Source organism: Strongylocentrotus purpuratus, unplaced genomic scaffold (assembly GCF_000002235.5).
Source record: "Strongylocentrotus purpuratus isolate Spur 01 unplaced genomic scaffold, Spur_5.0 spur5_scaffold_13, whole genome shotgun sequence".
NCBI classification, from domain to species: Eukaryota; Metazoa; Echinodermata; class Echinoidea; order Camarodonta; family Strongylocentrotidae; genus Strongylocentrotus; species Strongylocentrotus purpuratus.
Genome location: NW_022145598.1, coordinates 9,251,205 through 9,271,784, shown reverse-complemented (window position 1 = coordinate 9,271,784; position 20,580 = coordinate 9,251,205). Strand labels below are relative to the sequence as shown.

The 20,580-nt window shown below is 35.8% G+C and overlaps 2 protein-coding genes across 2 annotated transcripts; both read left to right on the top strand.

Annotated features, from left to right (window-relative positions):
• The first annotated feature begins 1,002 nt into the window (after nucleotides 1-1,002).
• On the top strand, nucleotides 1,003-16,003 carry LOC100893316. The gene is made up of 4 exons (XM_030983875.1): nucleotides 1,003-1,384; nucleotides 11,427-11,537; nucleotides 14,886-15,160; nucleotides 15,911-16,003. Exons 1-4 carry the CDS (start codon nucleotides 1,312-1,314, stop codon nucleotides 16,001-16,003), a joined length of 552 nt encoding a protein of 183 aa, XP_030839735.1. The 5' UTR covers nucleotides 1,003-1,311.
• Nucleotides 16,004-17,859: 1,856 nt separating this feature from the next.
• LOC115923307 lies at nucleotides 17,860-20,280 on the top strand. Its single transcript, XM_030983759.1, has 2 exons — nucleotides 17,860-18,030; nucleotides 18,971-20,280. The coding sequence occupies exon 2, from the start codon at nucleotides 19,155-19,157 to the stop codon at nucleotides 20,040-20,042; it is 888 nt and encodes a 295-aa protein (XP_030839619.1). The 5' UTR covers nucleotides 17,860-18,030; nucleotides 18,971-19,154; the 3' UTR covers nucleotides 20,043-20,280.
• The last annotated feature ends 300 nt before the right edge of the window (nucleotides 20,281-20,580 follow it).

The following is a 20,580-nucleotide window of genomic DNA, read 5'->3' as shown; positions in this document are numbered from 1 at the left end:
GAGAAATTATTATTTGACCACGCAAAAGCTAAATATTTTTTTTAGTAGGAGCAGTTTTATTTAATTTCCTTGTTGTAAGCTTCGTGCAATGAAACCTGGATAAGATTTTATAGTTATTTGATAAACATTAAATTACCATCGATTAAGTAAGTGCGGAAAAAGCTTTTTGAAGTATTCTCTTTGATCGTTAGATTACCTTTTATGGACAATGTTTGGATTTTCTTTTTTGATCTTTTATGGCGTTTTGGCATTGATGAACATCTCATCAGCCAAAGATCCACGTAAGTATAGCATTTGTGTTCTTCTGTGGGTTTTTTAAAATCTGATACTTAGAGTACGTGTTGTTGAATAATTAGACCGTTCCACCGCACAGTGAATAGTTTAATTATTTATCTACAACAATGAGACTCTCAATGTGACACACCTGAATAATGATACAAACGACAAAAGAAAAAAGGACTAAATATTAAATAAAAACTTTGTTGTGCACTTTGTAATCTGACAAAGGCCTTGCATCAAGTATTCAATGTACAATAAAGTATGAAAAATATTGTAACGCAGAAGATAGATCACCACACTGTATTTTAACAAAGACGCCAGATTGCGTCAGCGACCATTACGGCCTGACGCGTCTTGTAAGAGAATACCAAATGGACAGTCCAACATTGCTTTGAACATAGGCTTTGAATTACCGGCGTACAAAACAAAAAATGAAAAAAAGAGGTTAGATCAAAGTGTGTGTCAGGCAGCTATCAGATGAATGTGCTTCGTTTAATAAGTTAACTTGTAATTTGAACAATTAGTCAATCCGTTGTGCTCTCAATGCTCTTCATCTTGCAGCATGTTAAGAACGTACTTCCCAAACCAAAAAATCAGAGGAAACGAAGAAAATAGAAATGCGATAGGTAGTAAAACAAATGTCCGGAAACACTCGACTGGTATCGATAAACACGATCTTCCTGTGTGGAGTGAGTCTGCTATAATTTTCGATTCTTTCTCATTTTCCCCAGCGTTTCCTGTATTGGCACGCCTTGATCAAAGCAAACGTGTATTCAAACTGACGGAATTCTAAACAGAGACATGTATACTTGACCACTCAAAATACGTCCTTACGCTTTTCAGTAAAAGTTGGAGAGGTTCCTGGAGTAGAAGCATTTTTGTTAAATATCCTTGTTGTAAGCTTTGTGCTATATGAATCCTGGATAAGATTTTACAGATATTTGATAAGCATTACATGATCGTCGATTTAGTAGGTGTGTAGAGAGCTTTCTGAAGTATTCTCTTTGATCGTGAGATTACCTTTTATGAACAATGTTTGGATTTTCTTTTTTGATCTTTTATGGCGTTTTGGCAATAATGAACATCTCATCGGCTCAAGATCCACGTAAGTATAGTATTTGTGTTTTTCTATGGGTATTTTAAAAGTTTTAAAAGATGCCGGTGGCTTTTGATTTGGTCAATGTTAAATGTCTTCTTGAATAGGGATCAACGGGACGCCACTCACGAAAACCACCTTTCAGATCGGAGAATTGTAACTTGTATCTATATAGGCAACTGTATTTTCGAAGAACCACCTATTGAGCTCGGGGTACCCCAATGATCTATTTTGGGTTCATTGTTATGGATGCTGGAGTGGAATAAAACTGCAAGAGTGCACCAGAATGGCTGAAGATAGAGTGAAATGAAGAAATGTCGCAATCAACCTCCGAACCGGGAGAAGATACTTAGATAGATAGATAGTTATTACTTTTCATCAACGATTTACCCTTAGTATTTCATTCATGCACACTTTATTTGTACGCAGTTGACACCGTGATTTACTTTTCTCATGAAGACCCATATACAGTTTAAATTTCAATTAACCCTTAATTGGGAATTGGTCAACCTGGACGAGTGGATAAGCAGAAATAGACTGAAGGTTAATTATGACAAAACCATGAGCATACTAATTGAGAAAAACACGTGCTCAAAATGTGTAACCAAGACTTAATATAAGTATCAACGATCATGTAATCAATCAAGTAGGATTGTTGAAATACTTGGGTGTGTAGATTGATGCAGAACTGAAGTGGGATGTACATGTAAATCACCTTTGTAAAAAAGTTGGTCACGTGGTTTCATTTCTCTTTCGTTGTGGGAAATGCATGAATAGAAGAAATTTAAACGCATATACAAAACTGTTTATTCTACCCCATCTAGATGATGCGAACATTATATCGCAGTCTTCCTATGAAAAAATACATTAATCAATTACAAAAGCTACAAAATAGAGCAGGAAGAACTATTTCGAAAATAAAGCCTCAATTACATGTTTCTGTTTCTTCAATGCATGAGATAATGCGGTGGAAGTCTTTCATATTGCTCCGGTTGTCTCATTTTTGCTCGCTAGACGTATATAGCAGACGGCAATCGGCGGAATAGACGACACTTGGTAGTGAATTTGTATGTGAGATTGCTTTGCTAAATATAAAATACAAGAACTTTTTCCGGATCTTTAAACTATCATTGATATCTGATAATTAAACAGTTATTAAAATAAACCTACCAAACTACATAATACAATGAAATACTTGACTTAAAGTAGGGGAGTTTGATGTGGTGCACAATTGCACCCCTCTGTAAATAATCGAATAGTCTATGGCGATCACGAATATTCATGTTTTTGCTTACCTCTGCAAAATGCTTGCCTATACTAAATGGAAAAATTACGGTGGGGGTTGGTTGAAATGGACATAATGAACCGATCAGAACTGATCTATGATAATTCATGCTTGTTATTCTTCGTGTGCTTGACCTATAAACTTACGATCGCGTTGCAAATTGCGTCCAAAGTTCGACTTGTTTCACATGTGTTATATAGGCAATGGCTAGCTAGCGAACTATTTTGAACAAATTACGGTGGGTGAACTTTCAAAAGTCAATGGGACATGAGAGTTCCAATAAAAAACTAGTGTCAACGAACGTCGTGGTGGATGTGCTTTTCGTTTAAACAAAAGTGAATTGTTAATTTTTTTTATTTTATTTTTTTTTGGGGGGGGGGGTAAAAGTCAGCAGGCTAACATGTTAGGCTGCTGGACTCTGACGATAGGGGACGTTTTCCAATGAGACTATTCGGAGCCATATGAAAATCTTGCCAGATATTAGGGTAATGATGTTCAAAGTCCTCAATAACATGACACCAAATTATTTAACTGTACACATATTTTATACCCCAATGCCTTATTAGCTACGATACAGTAATCTTTCCCTTCCAACACCCCGAACAAACAACAGCAAACGCGCTTTTTTGTCTACAGGTGGCTAAGTTACACAGCAGCACTCGCCAACCTACTCTGAATTGCACATCTCTGTCTTTATTCAAACGATTTATTTCACAATTAAATTAATTAATGCTATAAGACCTTAATTTAATTTTGTTTTGTTGTTCTTTACATACCATTATTCTTGTTGTTTTGGTTTGTGTTGTTCTGCCCCCCCCCCCCCCCCATCCTTCTTCTTTTCCCACTATTTCGTCTTTTCCTGTCTGGTTCCCATGGAACACCAGCTGCACTATACAAGTACAGCTGAAAATTGGCCATCCAGCCGTCTGTTTCCTCTTTTTGCTTATTTCGTTTTTACATTCTTATTGTACGTTTATAATGTTGTTGATGTCATTTTTTCTTGAATTTAATGTCATGAGATCTTTTTGTCTTGCTTATGTAAACTGTATATTATGCATACAATACTAGATTTTTTTGTTATTCTTCTTTTGTTACTTTCTTTTCATTGTGATTTTTTTTTATGCCGGAAATAAAATCGAAATAAAAAGGAATCGAAACTATAAAATTGACTATGGCTGTTGCAGGAAATGTAAGGAAAACGCTCTTTAAAATTCAAGTGACTGCTTTCCATAACGATTTTGCCACTCTTTTGTTGCGTACTTCTTATAAAGAGATGGATTACCGAACTTCGTGATTCCTATAAAAAAAAAGGATAGATTATAATACAATTTTTTTTATCAGGCATTTCTGTCTCGGAGGAGAGCAACTGGTCAATGTTATGACCTCAATAAACAACTACATGCAAAGCGCTGGAATATCAAATCAGATTCTGTAAAGATACAATCTTGCAAAAATAATTTCAAATCTTTATAGACAACAATTTTAAATAAGCATGTAGCAATCAATTTGCCCATCCCTTACACCCACTCCCAGCCCTCCAGCATCAATAAAACCGATTATAAAGTCAAATCGACCATGGCTACTGCAGGAAATGAAAGGAAAAACGCTCTTCAGAATTCATCTGTTGCATACTGTCTACTTATAAACAGATTAATTACCTAACTTCATGTATTGATTTTTTTATTTATAACCTACTTTGATTCTTCTGTTACATTCTTTTTTGTATATTGATGAAGGTCCAAATATTGTAACTTCCATTTAAAAAGGATTTATGTTCAAATCCTCAATAACATGACACCAAATTATTTAACTGAACACATATTTCATACCCCAATGCCTTATTAGCTACGATACAGTAATCTTTCCCTTCCAACACCCCGAAAAAAACAACTGCAAACGCGCTTTTTTTTCTACAGGTGGCTAAGTTACAGAGCAGCACTCCCCAACCTACTCGCAATTGCACATCTCTATCTTTATTCAAATGATCTTTTTTTCACGACAAGTCTAATTTATGATATAATACCTTAAAATATTTTTTTTGTCCTGCTTTAAATACCATTATTCTTGTTGTTTTGCTTCGTGTTGCTCTGCCCCCACCCCCAATCCATCTTCCTTTTCCACTACTTCTTCTTTTCCTTTCTGGTCTCCATGGAAGACTAGCTGCACTATACAAGTGCAGCTTAAAGTGGGTCATCTGTCTGTTTCCTCTGTCTTTTTGCTTATTTCGTTTTACATTCTTATTGTACGTTTATAATGTTGTTCATGTCTTTTTTTCTTTAATATAATGCCATGTGATCTTTTTTGTCTTGCTAATGTAAACTGTATATTATGCATACCTTTATAGATTTTTTGTTATTCTTCTTTTGTTACTTTCTTTTCATTGTGATTTTTTTTTTATGCCGGAAATAAAATCGAAATAAAAAGGAATCGAAACTATAAAATTGACTATGGCTGTTGCAGGAAATGTAAGGAAAACGCTCTTTAAAATTCAAGTGACTGCTTTCCATAACGATTGTGCCACTCTTTTGTTGCGTACTTCTTATAAAGAGATGGATTACCGAACTTCGTGATTCCTATAAAAAAAAAGGATAGATTATAATTCAATTTTTTTTATCAGGCATTTCTGTCTCGGAGGAGAGCAACTAGTCAATGTTATGACCTCAACAAACAACTACATGCAAAGCACTTGAATATAAAATCAGATTCTGTAAAAATACAAGTCTTGCAAAAATAATTTCAAATCTTTATAGACAACAATTTTAAATAAGCATGTAGCAATCAATTTAACCATCCCTTACACCCACTCCCAGCCCTCCAGCATCAATAAAACCGACTATAAAGTAAAATCGACCATGGCTACTGCAGGAAATGAAAGGAAAAGCGCTCTTCAGAATTCATATGTTGCCTACTGTCTACTTATAAACAGATTAATTACCTAACTTCATGTATACTTATGTAAAAATGATAGCTTGTAATTGATTTTTTGATTTATAACCTACTTTGATTCTTCTGTTACATTCTTTTTTGTATATTGATGATGGTCCAAATATTGTAACTTCCATTTAAAAAGTATTTATGTTCAAAATCCTCAATAACATGACACCAAATTATTTAACTGAACACATATTTTATACCCCAATGCCTTATTAGCTACGATACAGTAATCTTTCCCTTCCAACACCCCGAAAAAACAACTGCAAACGCGCTTTTTTTGTCTACAGGTGGCTAAGCTATACAACAGCATTCCCCAACCTACTCGCAATTGCACATCTCTGTCTTTATTCAAACGATTTCTTTCACAATTAAATTAATTAATGCTATAAGATCTTAATGTAATTTTATTGTGTTTTTCTTTACATACCATTATTCTTGTTGTTTGGATTTGTGTTGTTCTGCCCCCCCCCCCCCCACATCCTTCTTCCTTTCCTTCTTCTTTTCCTGTCTGGTTCCTATGGAACACCAGCTGCACTATACAAGTGCAAGCTGAAAATTGGCCATCCAGCCGTCTGTTTCCTCTTTTTGCTTATTTCGTTTTTACATTCTTATTGTACGTTTATAATGTTGTTGATGTCATTTTTTCTTCAATTTAATGTCATGTGATCTTTTTGTCTTGCTTATGTAAACTGTATATTATGCATACATTAATAGATTTTGTTTGTTTTTTTTTCTTTTGTTACTTTCTTTTCATTGTGAATTTTTGTTTTTAGGACGGAAATAAAAACGAAATAAAAACTAATCGAAACTATAAAATAGACTATAAAATTGAATACGGCTATTGCAGGGAATGTAAGGAAAAACGCTCTTTAAAATTCAAGTGATCGCTTCCAATAATGATTGTGCCACTATTGTGTTCCATACTTATTATGAAGAGATTAGCTACCGAACTTCATGATTACTTTGCAAAAAGGATTGATCATAATTCATATCTTCATTTTTCTTATCAGGCATTTCTGTCTCTAATGAGAGCAACTGGTATATGCTATGACCTCAACAAACAACTTAATGCAAATCACTTGAATATCAAATCAGATTCTGTAAAAATACAAATCTTGCAAAATAGAATTTTATATTTTTACAGACCAAAACAGCATCAATAAAACCGATTATAAAGTAAAATCGACCATGGCTACTTCAGGAAATGAAAGGAAAAGCGCTCTTCAGAATTCATCTGTTGCATACTGTCTACTTATAAACAGATTAATTACCTAACTTCATGTATTGATTTTTTTATTTATAACCTACTTTGATTCTTCTGTTACATTCTTTTTGTATATTGATGATGGTCCAAATATTGTAATTTCCATTTAAAAAGTATTTATGTTCAAAATCCTCAATAACATGACACCAAATTATTTAACTGAACACATATTTCATACCCCAATGCCTTATTAGCTACGATACAGTAATCTTTCCCTTCCAACACCCCGAACAAACAACAGCAAACGCGCTTTTTTGTCTACAGGTGGCTAAGTTACACAGCAGCACTCGCCAACCTACTCTGAATTGCACATCTCTATCTTTATTCAAATGATCTTTTTTTCACGACAAGTCTAATTTATGATATAATACCTTAAAATATTTTTTTTGTCCTGCTTTAAATACCATTATTCTTGTTGTTTTGCTTCGTGTTGCTCTGCCCCCCCCCCCCCAATCCTCCTTCCTGTTCCACTACTTCTTCTTTTCCTTTCTGGTCTCCATGGAAGACTAGCTGCACTATGCAAGTGCAGCTGAAAGTTGGCCATCTGTGTTTCCTCTGTCTTTTTGCTTATTTCGTTTTACATTCTCATTGTACGTTTATAATGTTGTTGATGTTTTGTTTTCTTCAATTTAATGTCATGTGATTTTTTTGTCTTGCTTATGTAAACTGTATATTATGCATACGTTTGTAGATTTGTTTTGTTATTTTTCTTTTGTTACTTTCTTTTCATTGTGAATTTTTTTTTTATGACGGAAATAAAAACGAATCGAAACTATAAAATTGACTATGGCTGTTGCAGGAAATGTTATGAAAAACGCTCTTTGAAATTCAAGTGATCGCTTCCAATAATGATTGTGCCACTCTTGTGTTGCATACTTATTATGAAGAGATTAGCTACCGAACTTCATGATTACTTTGCAAAAAGGATTGATCATAATTCATATCTTCATTTTTCTTATCAGGCATTTCTGTCTCGGAGGAGAGCAACTGGTCAATGCTATGACCTCAACAAACAACTAAATGCAAATCACTTGAATATCAAATCAAATTCTGTAAAAATACAAGTCTTGCACAGAAGAATTATATATTTTTACAGACCATAATTTGAAATGAGCATGTAACAATCAATTTGCCCATCCCTTACACCCACTCCCAGCCCCCCAGCATCAATAAAACCGACTATAAAGTAAAAATGACCATGGCTACTGCAGGAAATGAAAGGAAAAGCGCTCTTCAGAATTCATCTGTTGCATACCGTCTACTTATAAACAGATTAATTACCTAACTTCATGTATACTTATGTCAAAATGATTGGTTGTAATTGATATTTTCATTTATAACCTATTTTGATTCTTCTGTTACATTCTTTTTTGTATATTGATGATGGTCCAAATATTGTAAATTCCATTTCAATATTTTTTTTTTTATACCATTTGATTTGATTTATTTGATTTCATTACTGTATTTTTCATTAGAACTGCAAATCGTTTTTCATCTGTTTTCTGCGTCCCAGAAAAAACGAAACCTAAAAACCAACGAATATTTTGAACACAATATGAACTATTTAAATAGAGTTCCTTGTTTTTCGTTGATTCGTTGATGACATGACTCCATAATGCTTCCCTGAGCAACATTGTTTAGGAATTTACATGTTAAAATCTATTTGAGAAACAGTGAACATGACTGAACATGAACTGAAGAAAACATAAATTTAAAACTTAATGAGAAGATTTTTTCATGTGCTTCTATTAATAACAAGGGTAAGATTTTAGGCCTTGTCATAAAGGAAAGTGGAGATGTTTTCAATGGTGAGGGTAAAAATGGCATGTTTCTTTACCTTAATATTTTTTTTTACTAAAAATGATCTGCGATTGTATGATTACAACTGAAACTTTTTAAACGAGCCAAGCAGACGGTCCTGTACTGTTTCAGCGATATTGAAAATCAGGGACACCTTTAATTTTGATTATAGGGTATAAGGTAGGGCAGAACTGGATCAACCATCATAATTCATATTTTTTCTCTCAGGATAGCTACCACTTTCAGTCTGTAAAGGGGGGATTTTTCATGGCTTGAGGACAATTCATTGATTTGGGGAGAATCTGAGGCTATACGCCCCCGTCATCCCTGAAAAGAGAATTCGCCCCATTTCAGTAACTGCTTATTATATAAAATCACATCATCCTTTAAAGCCCGTCTGTACTAGTTTGGCCAGGAGGGATTAGACCACCCAGCGTGGTCACTCACAGGTGACTATCTCATCAACTCAGCTCTCAATTAACATAAGAAGAGGATCATGGGGGACCAACGGGCACCGCATAGGCATTGTTTTATATAAAAAAGGGAGCCAGTATAGATAATAACCTGCACTTGCTACTCTCCACCCATGTGTTATATGGGTACCCGGTAGGATGCGACCGTCATTGTTGGTCAAACAGTTTTTGAGCGTCACGTTGTGTGCGGGCAATCACTGAATCCAATGACCGGGGTAATAGTATATTTGTTAAGCGCTTAGAGACATTTGTATTAAGCGCTATATAAAAAAAATAAATATTAGTAGTAGTAGTAGTAGTAGTAGTAGTAGTTACAAGTAGTACAGTGGGGCTTTAAAGCTTACATTTCCCTAACGTCATGTTCTCATGTGATATTAACGTGTTCACTGTATTAATAAAAACTGGCATGAGCTCATTTTTTACATGCCAACTTAAACAAAATGTTGCTCAATGAAGCATGTATGGTTTACAGCAATCACTAACTATTTGGAACCATGTTAGTTCTTTTTTATTAAAAGCAAGAAATGTTTTGTTTCCTGTTTTCTGGGATGCACTGTATAATATATTCTGTCAAAATTATAATATGGTAATTACAGTAATTTTCTTATGAGGGAACAAAATGATGAATTTTAAAGTGTTTACATTTCATTGTTAAAATATTTGGATTCGATTCAAGAGCTCTCGTTTTTGTTTACTAAAGAGGAACTCTCATTTGTCTACGCATGTCCTGTACGAAAATAGCCATAATACACAAGGAAGTTACAAGCTCTAAAATGTGGCAGATTTTTGCAGTTGTTCAAGTAACTAATACTGCAATAAATACATGCCTATACTGTCTCGTGGGTTTCACGGGGTCAATGATTAAATCAATCTATGAATAGAAGATTTTTACAGAAGTCCTTTTTAATATATTTTATGAAACTATGCATGTGCGATAGATTTGGAAGGCTCTTTTCGTGACGCCATATACAGTAGTATAGTATTAGTATACAAATAATGAATGTTTATCAGTTGAATAAAATGTTAATCTGTCAACGAATGAAAAGATCCACACTATTTAACGAATGACAAACATTCATTATTTGTTTTATATAACATCATCATTGGAGTATATTATAGGTAAAATAAAAATGTAAACATTTAACAGCACAACATTGTTGTTTATACCGGCCGCCATGATGACCCCGGTCGTCTGCTTGTGAATGTACTTTTTAAATGTTGTACTGCAGTGCAACGTCACAACTACGACAAGCAATAGGGGTCGGATATAACCAAATGTGTACGCTAAATAGAACCAAAATGCACGGTGAATATATAACTTAAATTGCACACTCAATGAAGTAGTTCTTCAATAGAATATTAAATATTATGTGACCGAAATTCCCCAATCAAATGACAAAGATCTACTTGGATGTTATATAATAAGTGTTGCAGTATAAGTAAGATATTTAAAGGGATAGTTGAGTTCAGACCGCAAATGCCTTAAAAGTGCATGGTTATTGCTCTTATTTTTGTCTATGACATTTCTAGTGCCCTTTTAGGACCTAAAATTGCTATGAAGGTAATTTTAGACCCCAAAATGTGTTGAATTCAGCCAATACGATCATACAATTCAGCTCCACTTTCAAAAAAATTCGGTAACCGTTAATTAATTAATTAATAAAAAAATAAAAAAATACATGGGCCGGCTGGTTGAGCGTAATATAACCAACACGAAAAAGCCAACATCGGCAATGGCTGAAATACAACGTAAAAGACGCTGTTTCATTTTTTTCAACGGCTTTTTCAAATTATCGAATGTTTGTGCTGGTACACAAATATTAGATATCGTTACATTTATGGATATTTCAGCCGTCTCTGAACCGATTTTGTTCGAAGATGATTTTGTCATTTAAATTGTATGTTCTTTCAAATTTGACAGTCAGTTTTTTCATTATCTCACAAAAAATTATGTTGTGTAGCGCCCTCTGCAACAGAACTCAACTATCCCTTTAAAGACTGTCAATACTACTGGACCAGAAGGGATTAGACCACACAGCGAGGTCACTGACAGGTGTTTATCTTATTAACTCAGCTCTCAACTAACATAAGAAAAAGAGGATCATGGGGGACCAACAGGCACCGATTGGGGAAGTTTTCTATATAGAGGGAGCAAGTAGCTATGACAGAAGGGCTTTAATAGAGCTGTGCTGTCCAACTAAAGATTCACATAAAATTAATCTAATGCTAAATCTCTATTTAAACCCTTGTATGTCTAAATCCTTTCTATTGCACATGGAATAATTGTATTTGCAGCGTGGAGTTGCTCATTCGATGAACCTTACGGAGAGCGAGATGAACCATGCGATATTTGTCGTGAAAAGGAGTCCCAACTTTTCTATTGGTTTTTGACAAACAAAAACAAAGGTAAGTAATCGCACCAACAATTGTCAAAATCACTTTATAAATTGAAATATTGTCGTGGACGTAACATTAGGCCTTTTATAAACTAGATGGAACTTCGACTGCGCGCAGTCGAAAATGATGCCTCCGTCATAGAGCAACTTTACAAACCAAAACAGAAGAAATTTTTCAAATTCAAGTTCAATTGTAATCCATTAACAGGTTCTCAGAATATCGTGATTACAAGCAATTTCTCATATACATATATGACCCTTTGATCTTTGACCTCATGACCCTAAAATCTACTCAGTTCATTGGCTCTGCAAGATGTCCCGAGTTAAATAGTAATCCATCTGTCAGTTCTAATGAGAATGCGTTCACAAGCTATTTTTGCATACATTATGAGCCCATGACCTTGACCTCATGAACCCAAAATCTAATCAGTTCATCGGCTCTGCAAGTAACATACATGACCTAAGTTTGGCAGGAATCCATCAATCAGTTCTTCAGATAACGCGATCACGAGCTGTTTTTGCATACATAATGAGCCCTTTGACCTTTGACCTCGTGACCCCGAAATCTAATCAGTTCATCGGCTCTGCAAGATACATACATGACCAAAGTTTGGCAGGAATCCATCAGTCGGTTCTTCAGATAACGCGATCACGAGAACGGGACGTACGGACGTACAGACGGACGAACGGACAACCCGAAAACATAATGCCTCCGGCTACTTCTTAACGGAGGCATAAAAATATGTTGTATAGCCCTTTGCGACCGACCCAAAAATCTTGAAATCTACCGTCGGCTTTTAATTTTCTTTTACTACAGTTTATTTTAGAAAAAACAATATTAAAGCATTCAAAACTAAGAAATATCAGCCAAAAGAGGGAGAGAAAAAAAGGTAAAGAAAAAAAAAATCAAAACAAGTTTTTAAAAAATTCCGACCGACTGACCAATGTTTTGGCACCTAAAGGGCAATACAATATCTTTTTTTTTTTAGACTTTAGTAGGACTAATGTTTACTACTTAGTAACCTTTTAGAATGTAAAACTCTAAAACGAAAGTGATGTTAATACGAGAATTTTTGTTTGTAACTGAGCCGTGATATCATTTTAGTTAAAGTAGAGTATTACTTTTGACACGGTGTATCCACCGATAATGAGGTTGAATCCAGCATGTTAAAAGTGTTGATCTGCTCCTCGGACCTTTCAAATGTTGATTTAAAGGTAAAGACCAGTTATGGTCATGCGATTGCATTGTGAAAGAAACGTTGTGGAATCGATCAGAAAAGGTTGATCATCTAGCATCTAGCATCTGCAAGGTTCTGGAATCATCAAAATGACAAGCACTATACACAGAAAGATGTATATGGGACTACCCTATATCTCTCACAGACCATGAGAGAAACAAATTTACCAAATATATGAATTAGTAGGTGGTTTCCCGGCAAACTTCTTATCATCATGTATTAGTCAAAACATATTCTTTCACATGATTGGTAATGAGAGCTTCCATTTCATTTTTTGAAATTGGGGCGTTTCCAATACTGGTCTATACCTTTAACGTTTCTTTCTAGTGTAGGCGCAATGTCGAGTGAATAACGCTCGAATCAAACCCTGTACAAGGTGAAGGCAGTTTACCAATAATATGCTAGTGATTCAATTCATTGGGTGTACTGTTCATTATATATTTCCTGTGTTTGATAAATTCATGAGAAACATATCAGAAACAGGACAGGGTCACTGCTCCCCCCCCCCCCCTCCCCCCACTTTTCAAGTATCCTAACAGTGCCCCTTTTTACAAATGAAAAATGCCTCTATAAATTCGTAAGAAGTGCCCCCTTTTTACATAGGAAAGTGCCCATTTTACTTTAAAAAGTGCCCCTATTACTTCTCACTTATGATAAGTGTCCATTTTTTCATTCTGATACTTGCCCTCTTAAATCTCTAATAGGTTCCCCTTTTCAGGTACGAGAAGTGCCCCTTTTCCCTTTTGCTAAGTGCCCCCTTCACCTCTGATAATTACCTTATTCAAGTTTGAGAGGTGCTCCTTCTTCTTTGACAGGTAACCCCTTTCCTTTATAATAAGTTCCCGTTCCCCATTTTCACATGTGCTCCTTTTCCTATGATAAGTGCCCTATGATCAGTGCCCCATTAAAAAAGAGCTTATTCCCCTTCTAATGAATGCCCCTTCTCATTACAATGAGAGAGACTTCCCCCTTCTCCTAAAAACCCCTTCAAATCTGATCGGTACCCCGTTTATTTGAAGAAATGCACATTTTCCTTTAATATAAGTGCCTTTTTTTTCATACACATAAGTACCCCTTTTCATATCTGGTCAGTGCCCCTTTTCAGGTGCGATAAGGGCCCCTTTTCACCTCTGATAATTTCCCTTTTAACAATGATACGTGATCCTTTTCCTTTCTAATAAGGGACATATCCCCTTTTCATAAATGCCCCTTTTCAACTCTTATAAATACCCCTATCAAAATATAGTTGGTGCCCCATTTCCGTCGACAAATGCCCATTTACCATTCTCATTAAAGCTTTTTTTCATCTCTCGTGAGTGCTTTTTTTCAGGTATAAGAAGTGCCCCATTTTCACCTCTATTATTAATTACCCTTTGTACTTTGACACGTGCTCCCTTTCTTTTCTAATAGGTGTCTTATCCCTTTTGATATGTGTCCCCTTTTCCTCTCATCATTACACGTGCCCCTAATTTAAAGCGACAGAGAGCAATTTCCCCCAATGTTCGCTCGCTACACGCACTCGCATTTATAGATTATATAATTATTTTACTTATGAAAGGTCTTTTCAGTCTTCTATTATGAGAATGTGCTTGTAACCCCATCATGATTGGATTTTTCCCTCTTTATAAGATGAAATTTTTCGCAATGCGACCTCACAAATCTTTTGCAAAAGAGTTCCTCGTTGGCTTTGCTCGTTCGCAAATGAATACTAAGACCATCACACCCAAATGCAAAGTATGATGCTTAAGAAATGTCTGTTATGATGTTTAAAGAGAAACACATATTGAAAGCATCCCAGATAATGTTTAAAAAAAGATAGGGGTATATACCAATGTCTAAAATGTGGTATATTTGCGCTCTAAGATTTTCCTTTGTAGGAAACCATTTTTCAAGAAAGTGCCCTTTTTGGTGCCCACCCCCCCCCCCCCTCACTTTAGAGGTCGCCCCGCCGCCCCTGCAATGAGCATAGCATATAAGGCGTTATTGGTTAGCATAAAACTTTTCCAGAGACTGGCGTGTTCCAATCGCAATTAAAAATCACAATCATGACAATGAGCAGTGGAAAAACTGTTGCAGAACAAATCAGTCTGAATATCCATTACTTTTATCTTACCTACCAGCTTTTGATGGAAATCAACCGTATTTTCGGGCAGCTCTCAACAATCCTGGCGGAGTCGAAGGTAGTTCTGCTGAGTGCACGCTATTCAATGCTTCTTTACCAACATCAAATGGCTGGCTACTCTCGTTCAGATATATCTTCAATTCGGAATCTCGCAACGAAAGGCATGGCTATTTTAATTACAGTGTATGCAAGGGTGAAGGTACTGTGCATCCATTACATGTTGTTGAAGGCTGGGCATTGAGACAACACTCATTCAACTGCTCGGATGTCGAGGTATTACATTGAAGAAAACTCCAACCTTGATAGACACCTCCTCTAAAAGAAAGCAGGAAAATCAAAAAAGCAAACTTGTGAAAGATTGAATGAAATCGGACCAAAACAAAATTAGAAGTCATGCATTCTGTTAAAGTTGTTTGGGAAATACCCATGGCCTACTCGATAATGTCAATTTTTCAAAATGTATAACTCAGGGATCTTTTCATTCTAGAGGATTTATAACAATATACCATCCATAATATATTTTGAGTAGACCCTCACACTTTTAAATAGATCCTAATCAGCGCCATATATCTTCTTTTTAAACGATGAACCGTTTCTCTGGAAACTAGGTAGCTAGATTGTTTATATTAAGTAACGGTCAACATTTATGATTTTATATTACATTGTCCAATCGTCTATTCATTGTGATTATATTAATATGGAGACAAAAAAGATTAAAAGTTTATATCATATCCATGGCCTTGTAGTTATAAAGAGTTGCGATTGATTCAAATCAATCGCAATACTTCATGAGACGAAACCTTGATCTTTTGAGATTATACCTATCTTTAGTTTGCATTTCTAGTGGTTGCCAACAAATTCTGTAATTTTGATAATTATCATGAATGGGGATTGTTTTCTTGCTTCTTTCTAGCCTTGTGATTGTTTAACGAATTGATGTAAAGAAAGAAATATATATTGTTCCAGTGAATTACAGGTTTTCCTGCGGTACTTATACAATTTTTTTTTTTTTTTTACATATAGATTTCCTTCAAAGCAGTTCGAGGAGACGATAACACTAATGTAGGAATTGACGATGTTAATGTAGTCCAACCAGGTATTTGTATGGCAATGTAATTGTTTATTCTCTTGTAGTTGTAAGTACGGGACGCAATCGTTTTTCCATGACGGATTTCAAGATGTCACTTAACTCTAAAGAGTCATTGGCCCGAATTCACAAAGGAGGTTTGTCGACAAACCTTGGTTTTCGTACGTCATATGACGCGTTTTTACGCGTTTTTTTACAAACCTGGTTTGTAAAAAACAAAAAGGAAATTTGGCGAAACAAAAGGAGGTTTGTCGACAAACCTCCTTTGTGAATTCGGGCCATAGAGATTGATCAAATCAAGTTCTGAGAAGACATGCATTGTATGTATCTAACAATAAAAAAAAATATCGTCAAAATAATCTTAGGAATAGAGGTAAGCAAAATGTATTTAATCTTTATGGACAGCTTTTTATATATAAGATAAGGTTGTTAGGAGGGGGTCCCCAAGTGGCGAATCTAGACATTGCTATCGAGAAGGAGAAAGGGTAAACACCTCGGTAAAAATAAAGGAGGTCCGTGTATTTCAGCGAGAAGATAAGCGTAGCTTGGTGCCTCGTGAGTCCTGATAATTAGGTACAAGCAAAATACTTAAATTAGGGAGTTCCTGGTGATGCAAAGGTGCAACAAAAAGAAGAGAAGAATGATAGGTAGAGACTAAAGAGTGATTGGGAGAGAGACATAGAGAGACAGAGAGAGAGAGAGAGAGACAGAGGGAGAGGGAGAGGGAGAGGGTTGAAGTGAGGAGTTACAGATGATTGCACACAGGCGCGTACGCAGGATTTTTTCAAGGGGGGGGGGGGTTTAACATTTAGAAATTTAGGGGGGGTTTACATACAAAAAATTACCAAAGGGGGGGGGTTAACCCCCCCAAACACCCCCCCCCCCCCCCCTGTGTACGCGCCTGATTGCACATATCGTTGCTTATAACGAAGACATAAATATTGATGATTAAACAGTATATTGAGAGAGCAGCATCATATACAACCGTATACAGAAATATTCAAGGAATGTTATTCACCAAATATATAAGAATAGGATTTGGCTTACCGTACCCTCCCCTACACGTTCAATAGAAATGAGGCGACTTGTGAACATTCGACCAACTACTACCATTTATTACCATGTTTGATTCATCGTATATTATTCATAGAAAAGTATAACAATTAATCAGACAATCAATACTAAGCGACTTCTTATATTCCTTAATTCTTTCCGTGTAGAAGTTTCTTTACAGTCAACATCCAGCTCTGACAACATTCAAACTTTGTCTGCCGCCAATCCTACAACTGAGGTGTTGTCAACAATGGGGGAAACAAAACCACAGACAGGTTAGTATTTAAAACGAATGTTGAAGGGAGAATCCCAGTAGACTGATTACTCACGAGACAGACAAAAGAGATCAAGTATACGAGCATTCTTCTTTCTTCAAATATATCAAAGAAGGACAAAGAAAAAAAAAGCATGACGAATATAAAAGGAGAATAACATAGAAAAGAGAAAGCAATATTTGGGGACGATAAAAAGAGACGACGAAAGAATCAATAAGATATAAATATACATAAATGTAAATAAAAAGATTTAGAATTGCCCTCATATTTCCCCATGGATGTTTTTGAAAGCTCCTTTTCCTATAACTCAATAACACAATTTTGTTTATACCTTTTGTTATTTCAGTGCAAGTGGTAGAACAGACTGGGTCTACATCCCATCAAGGTATTGTAGAATGAAAAGATTGAAGATGAAAATAAGAAAAGGGAACGTCTTGGTCATGTCCAAAAACAGTTGAAAAGTACATGAGGAAAGTTCAAAGCATATCAAAAGAGACATTTTGAAGGAGAAAGCCAAGATGGCACATTTCAAAGCAATCATTTTCATTTTTTTCCTCAGCCTCCTTAAATCCGTTTGACACTATCAGTTGAGAATATCATATTTCGCTTATTTTCATAAAAACAGGGGAACCTATTCCACGTTATATCCTTTATGTGGCCTCTTCGGTTGCAGCTACATGTCTTCTTTTGGCAGTCATCGTTGCAATCTTCCTTCGCCGGAAATGCAGGTTTGTGGCAAAGATGATGTAAGCTTTCATAACCTTAAGCACTTTAGTCGTATTAGTGTCTCCTTTTACTGTTTTTTCTTTTAATTCGTTATCTTCTGAACCAGTTTGCTTTGAATTGTTTGCTTGAGTCTTTTTCTGTAGTACATTGAGCGACTAAGGAATGAGAACAAGGTAATTAATAATTTGAGTCTAGTTTCTTTCGAGTAAAAGTTGACAATTTCCGTTGCATTTTATACTTTGTATTGACATTTCTGTTACATTATCATTCACATTGAACTTTGTAGGAGTGAACAAAATATAAAGAGTTAATCCCAATTCGAGGATGCAAAGGCACAGCGATTCATTTAGACATTCAGAAAATTCTGAACTGCTATCTGTCAATATGCCAATAAATGAGCACAAAAGAGCTGCACTGATTTTCGATTCATCGACGCCTTCACCGGTTTTCCAAACCTTTAAAAAAGGTTAATTTATTTTGAAATAATTTTTTGTTTATGTTTATGGACTTATTGATCAAATCAACAGTTGAAAAAAGAAAGGTGGTAATAACCAAAGCAATATCAACAACGCTTTTTAGAGCATAGATATTTTAGTCCTTCTTGAAACTAAAATCACCAACGAAAATTCGATGGATGAATATTCGCAGTTCATTTAAACACTACTTATTAATATAATGTAGTGGAACCGATCGTGAAAACACATGATATTAATAACGCAATCAAATGAATTTTGAGTTAATACTTTTCCAAAATATAGAACGTAGAGAACGTATAGAAATATATAACATACAAGTTCTAGAATAGATCTATAATCACATGTAATTTGGGATCGATTCCTTTATAAACTTTAGAATCATCGTGCGACCCCTTCCCCTTTGTTTAATCGTGTTTTACTGCCAATTCAAGACAGCCAATTGATTAGATTTTACTTTCTTATTCAGATCTAGATCGAAACCAGTTTCTTCACAAGGATCAGATGTAGACGACACTGGTTTAGTAATCAACGAGCTGTATGATGAGTGGAGTGCCTTGCCGTCAGCCTCAGATATACTGGTCGACGGTGACCACGCTCCTTCAAGTAGTACGACAACCCCTGACACCATTGGCACCAATGCGGACACCGATATGGGAAACATCGCAGGAGATGAACATGGCGGTTGGGCTTGTAGATCTGCCCATTACAAGACGACATGTGATGACATCACCTATCACACTCTAGAGGTTCCGACGAAAGATGATTGTACAATCTACCAAGGACAAGAAAATACATATGCAGATATCGAGGATAAACGGTTCGGTGTTTCCAATGTGGGCGACGATTTAAAAGACACGAAAGGAGATGGGGATTGCAATTTGGCTTGTAGGTCTACTCAGGAGAAGACGTCATGTGATGGAAAAACCTATTACACTCTGGAGGCTCCAATGAATGATATTTCTGCAGATATCGAGAAAGACCGAAATGACAAGGCTTGGAGGTCTATGTCGGACAAGACGACTTGTCACCCCAATAATTACTACACCCTTGAGATTCCATCAAAGGACGACGAACGTCATGGTGAAGTATCCGATAATGAGTATGAAGATGTGGGCAGGGTCAACTTCACAGGTCAAGAAGATGCTGGTGTCAACAAGCGTTTTACTCTTGAACGCCGATCTTTGGGTCCTGATGCTGGCACCTCGAGCAATAAACAGCATCAAAGTGGCAATACAGACATCAGACTCTCTAAAGGCGATGAGTACGATACTCTCAACTTCAGGACATCCGTAAAGAAGTCTTCCAGACATAATGTAAATGAGGCCTTTGCTGAAGAGACGGAGAACAAAGATATGTACGGTTCTCTGAATCTTCCAGAAACATCAGATCCTCCAAATTCTTTGGACATTCAACTAATCAACGACAACGTTTATGGAAATCTCAGTGATGTACACATTGATCCTGTCAAATGCCAAGGAGAAAAACCAATTGCTCCATGGGTTGAACCCGAAGCCACGTACCAAAACATGAAATTATAAACCTCATCGTAGCTCAGTTAAGATCACATCGAAACATTAGGAACTAATTAAGACCAGAGATTAAGCTCCGCCTAATGTCAACTTGATTCCAACACCTGCTTATTCAGTTTTGCCTCTTATCGAATTGTGGTTTGTGTCTGTCTTAGTGCTCTAAAATTAGATTGTTTATTTAAATTCATATTTCATTAAAAAAAGTAATGGGGAGGAGAATAGTTGGTTGCATTTGGAGTAAGACGTGATTTTCCCTCTAAAAATTATTATTTTAAACAGGCACGAGGGCTATGCAGCCTATTAGGCCTAAGCCCTGAAAGCATCCTCAAATTTGAAACACCAGCGGCTTTTGAGGTGCTATAGAGAATTTCGATAGGTAAATAAATGTTTACAAACGACGCCTTTAGAGGAAACACTAGAATATTTGACAAGCTCCTGGATCGTTTGGTGTTATGAATAGAACCATTTGATCAAGGAAATACTGATAAAAAAGGCGATCGCAAAGACTTTCAATGAATAAGCTCAAGTATAATCAATAACTCATAGC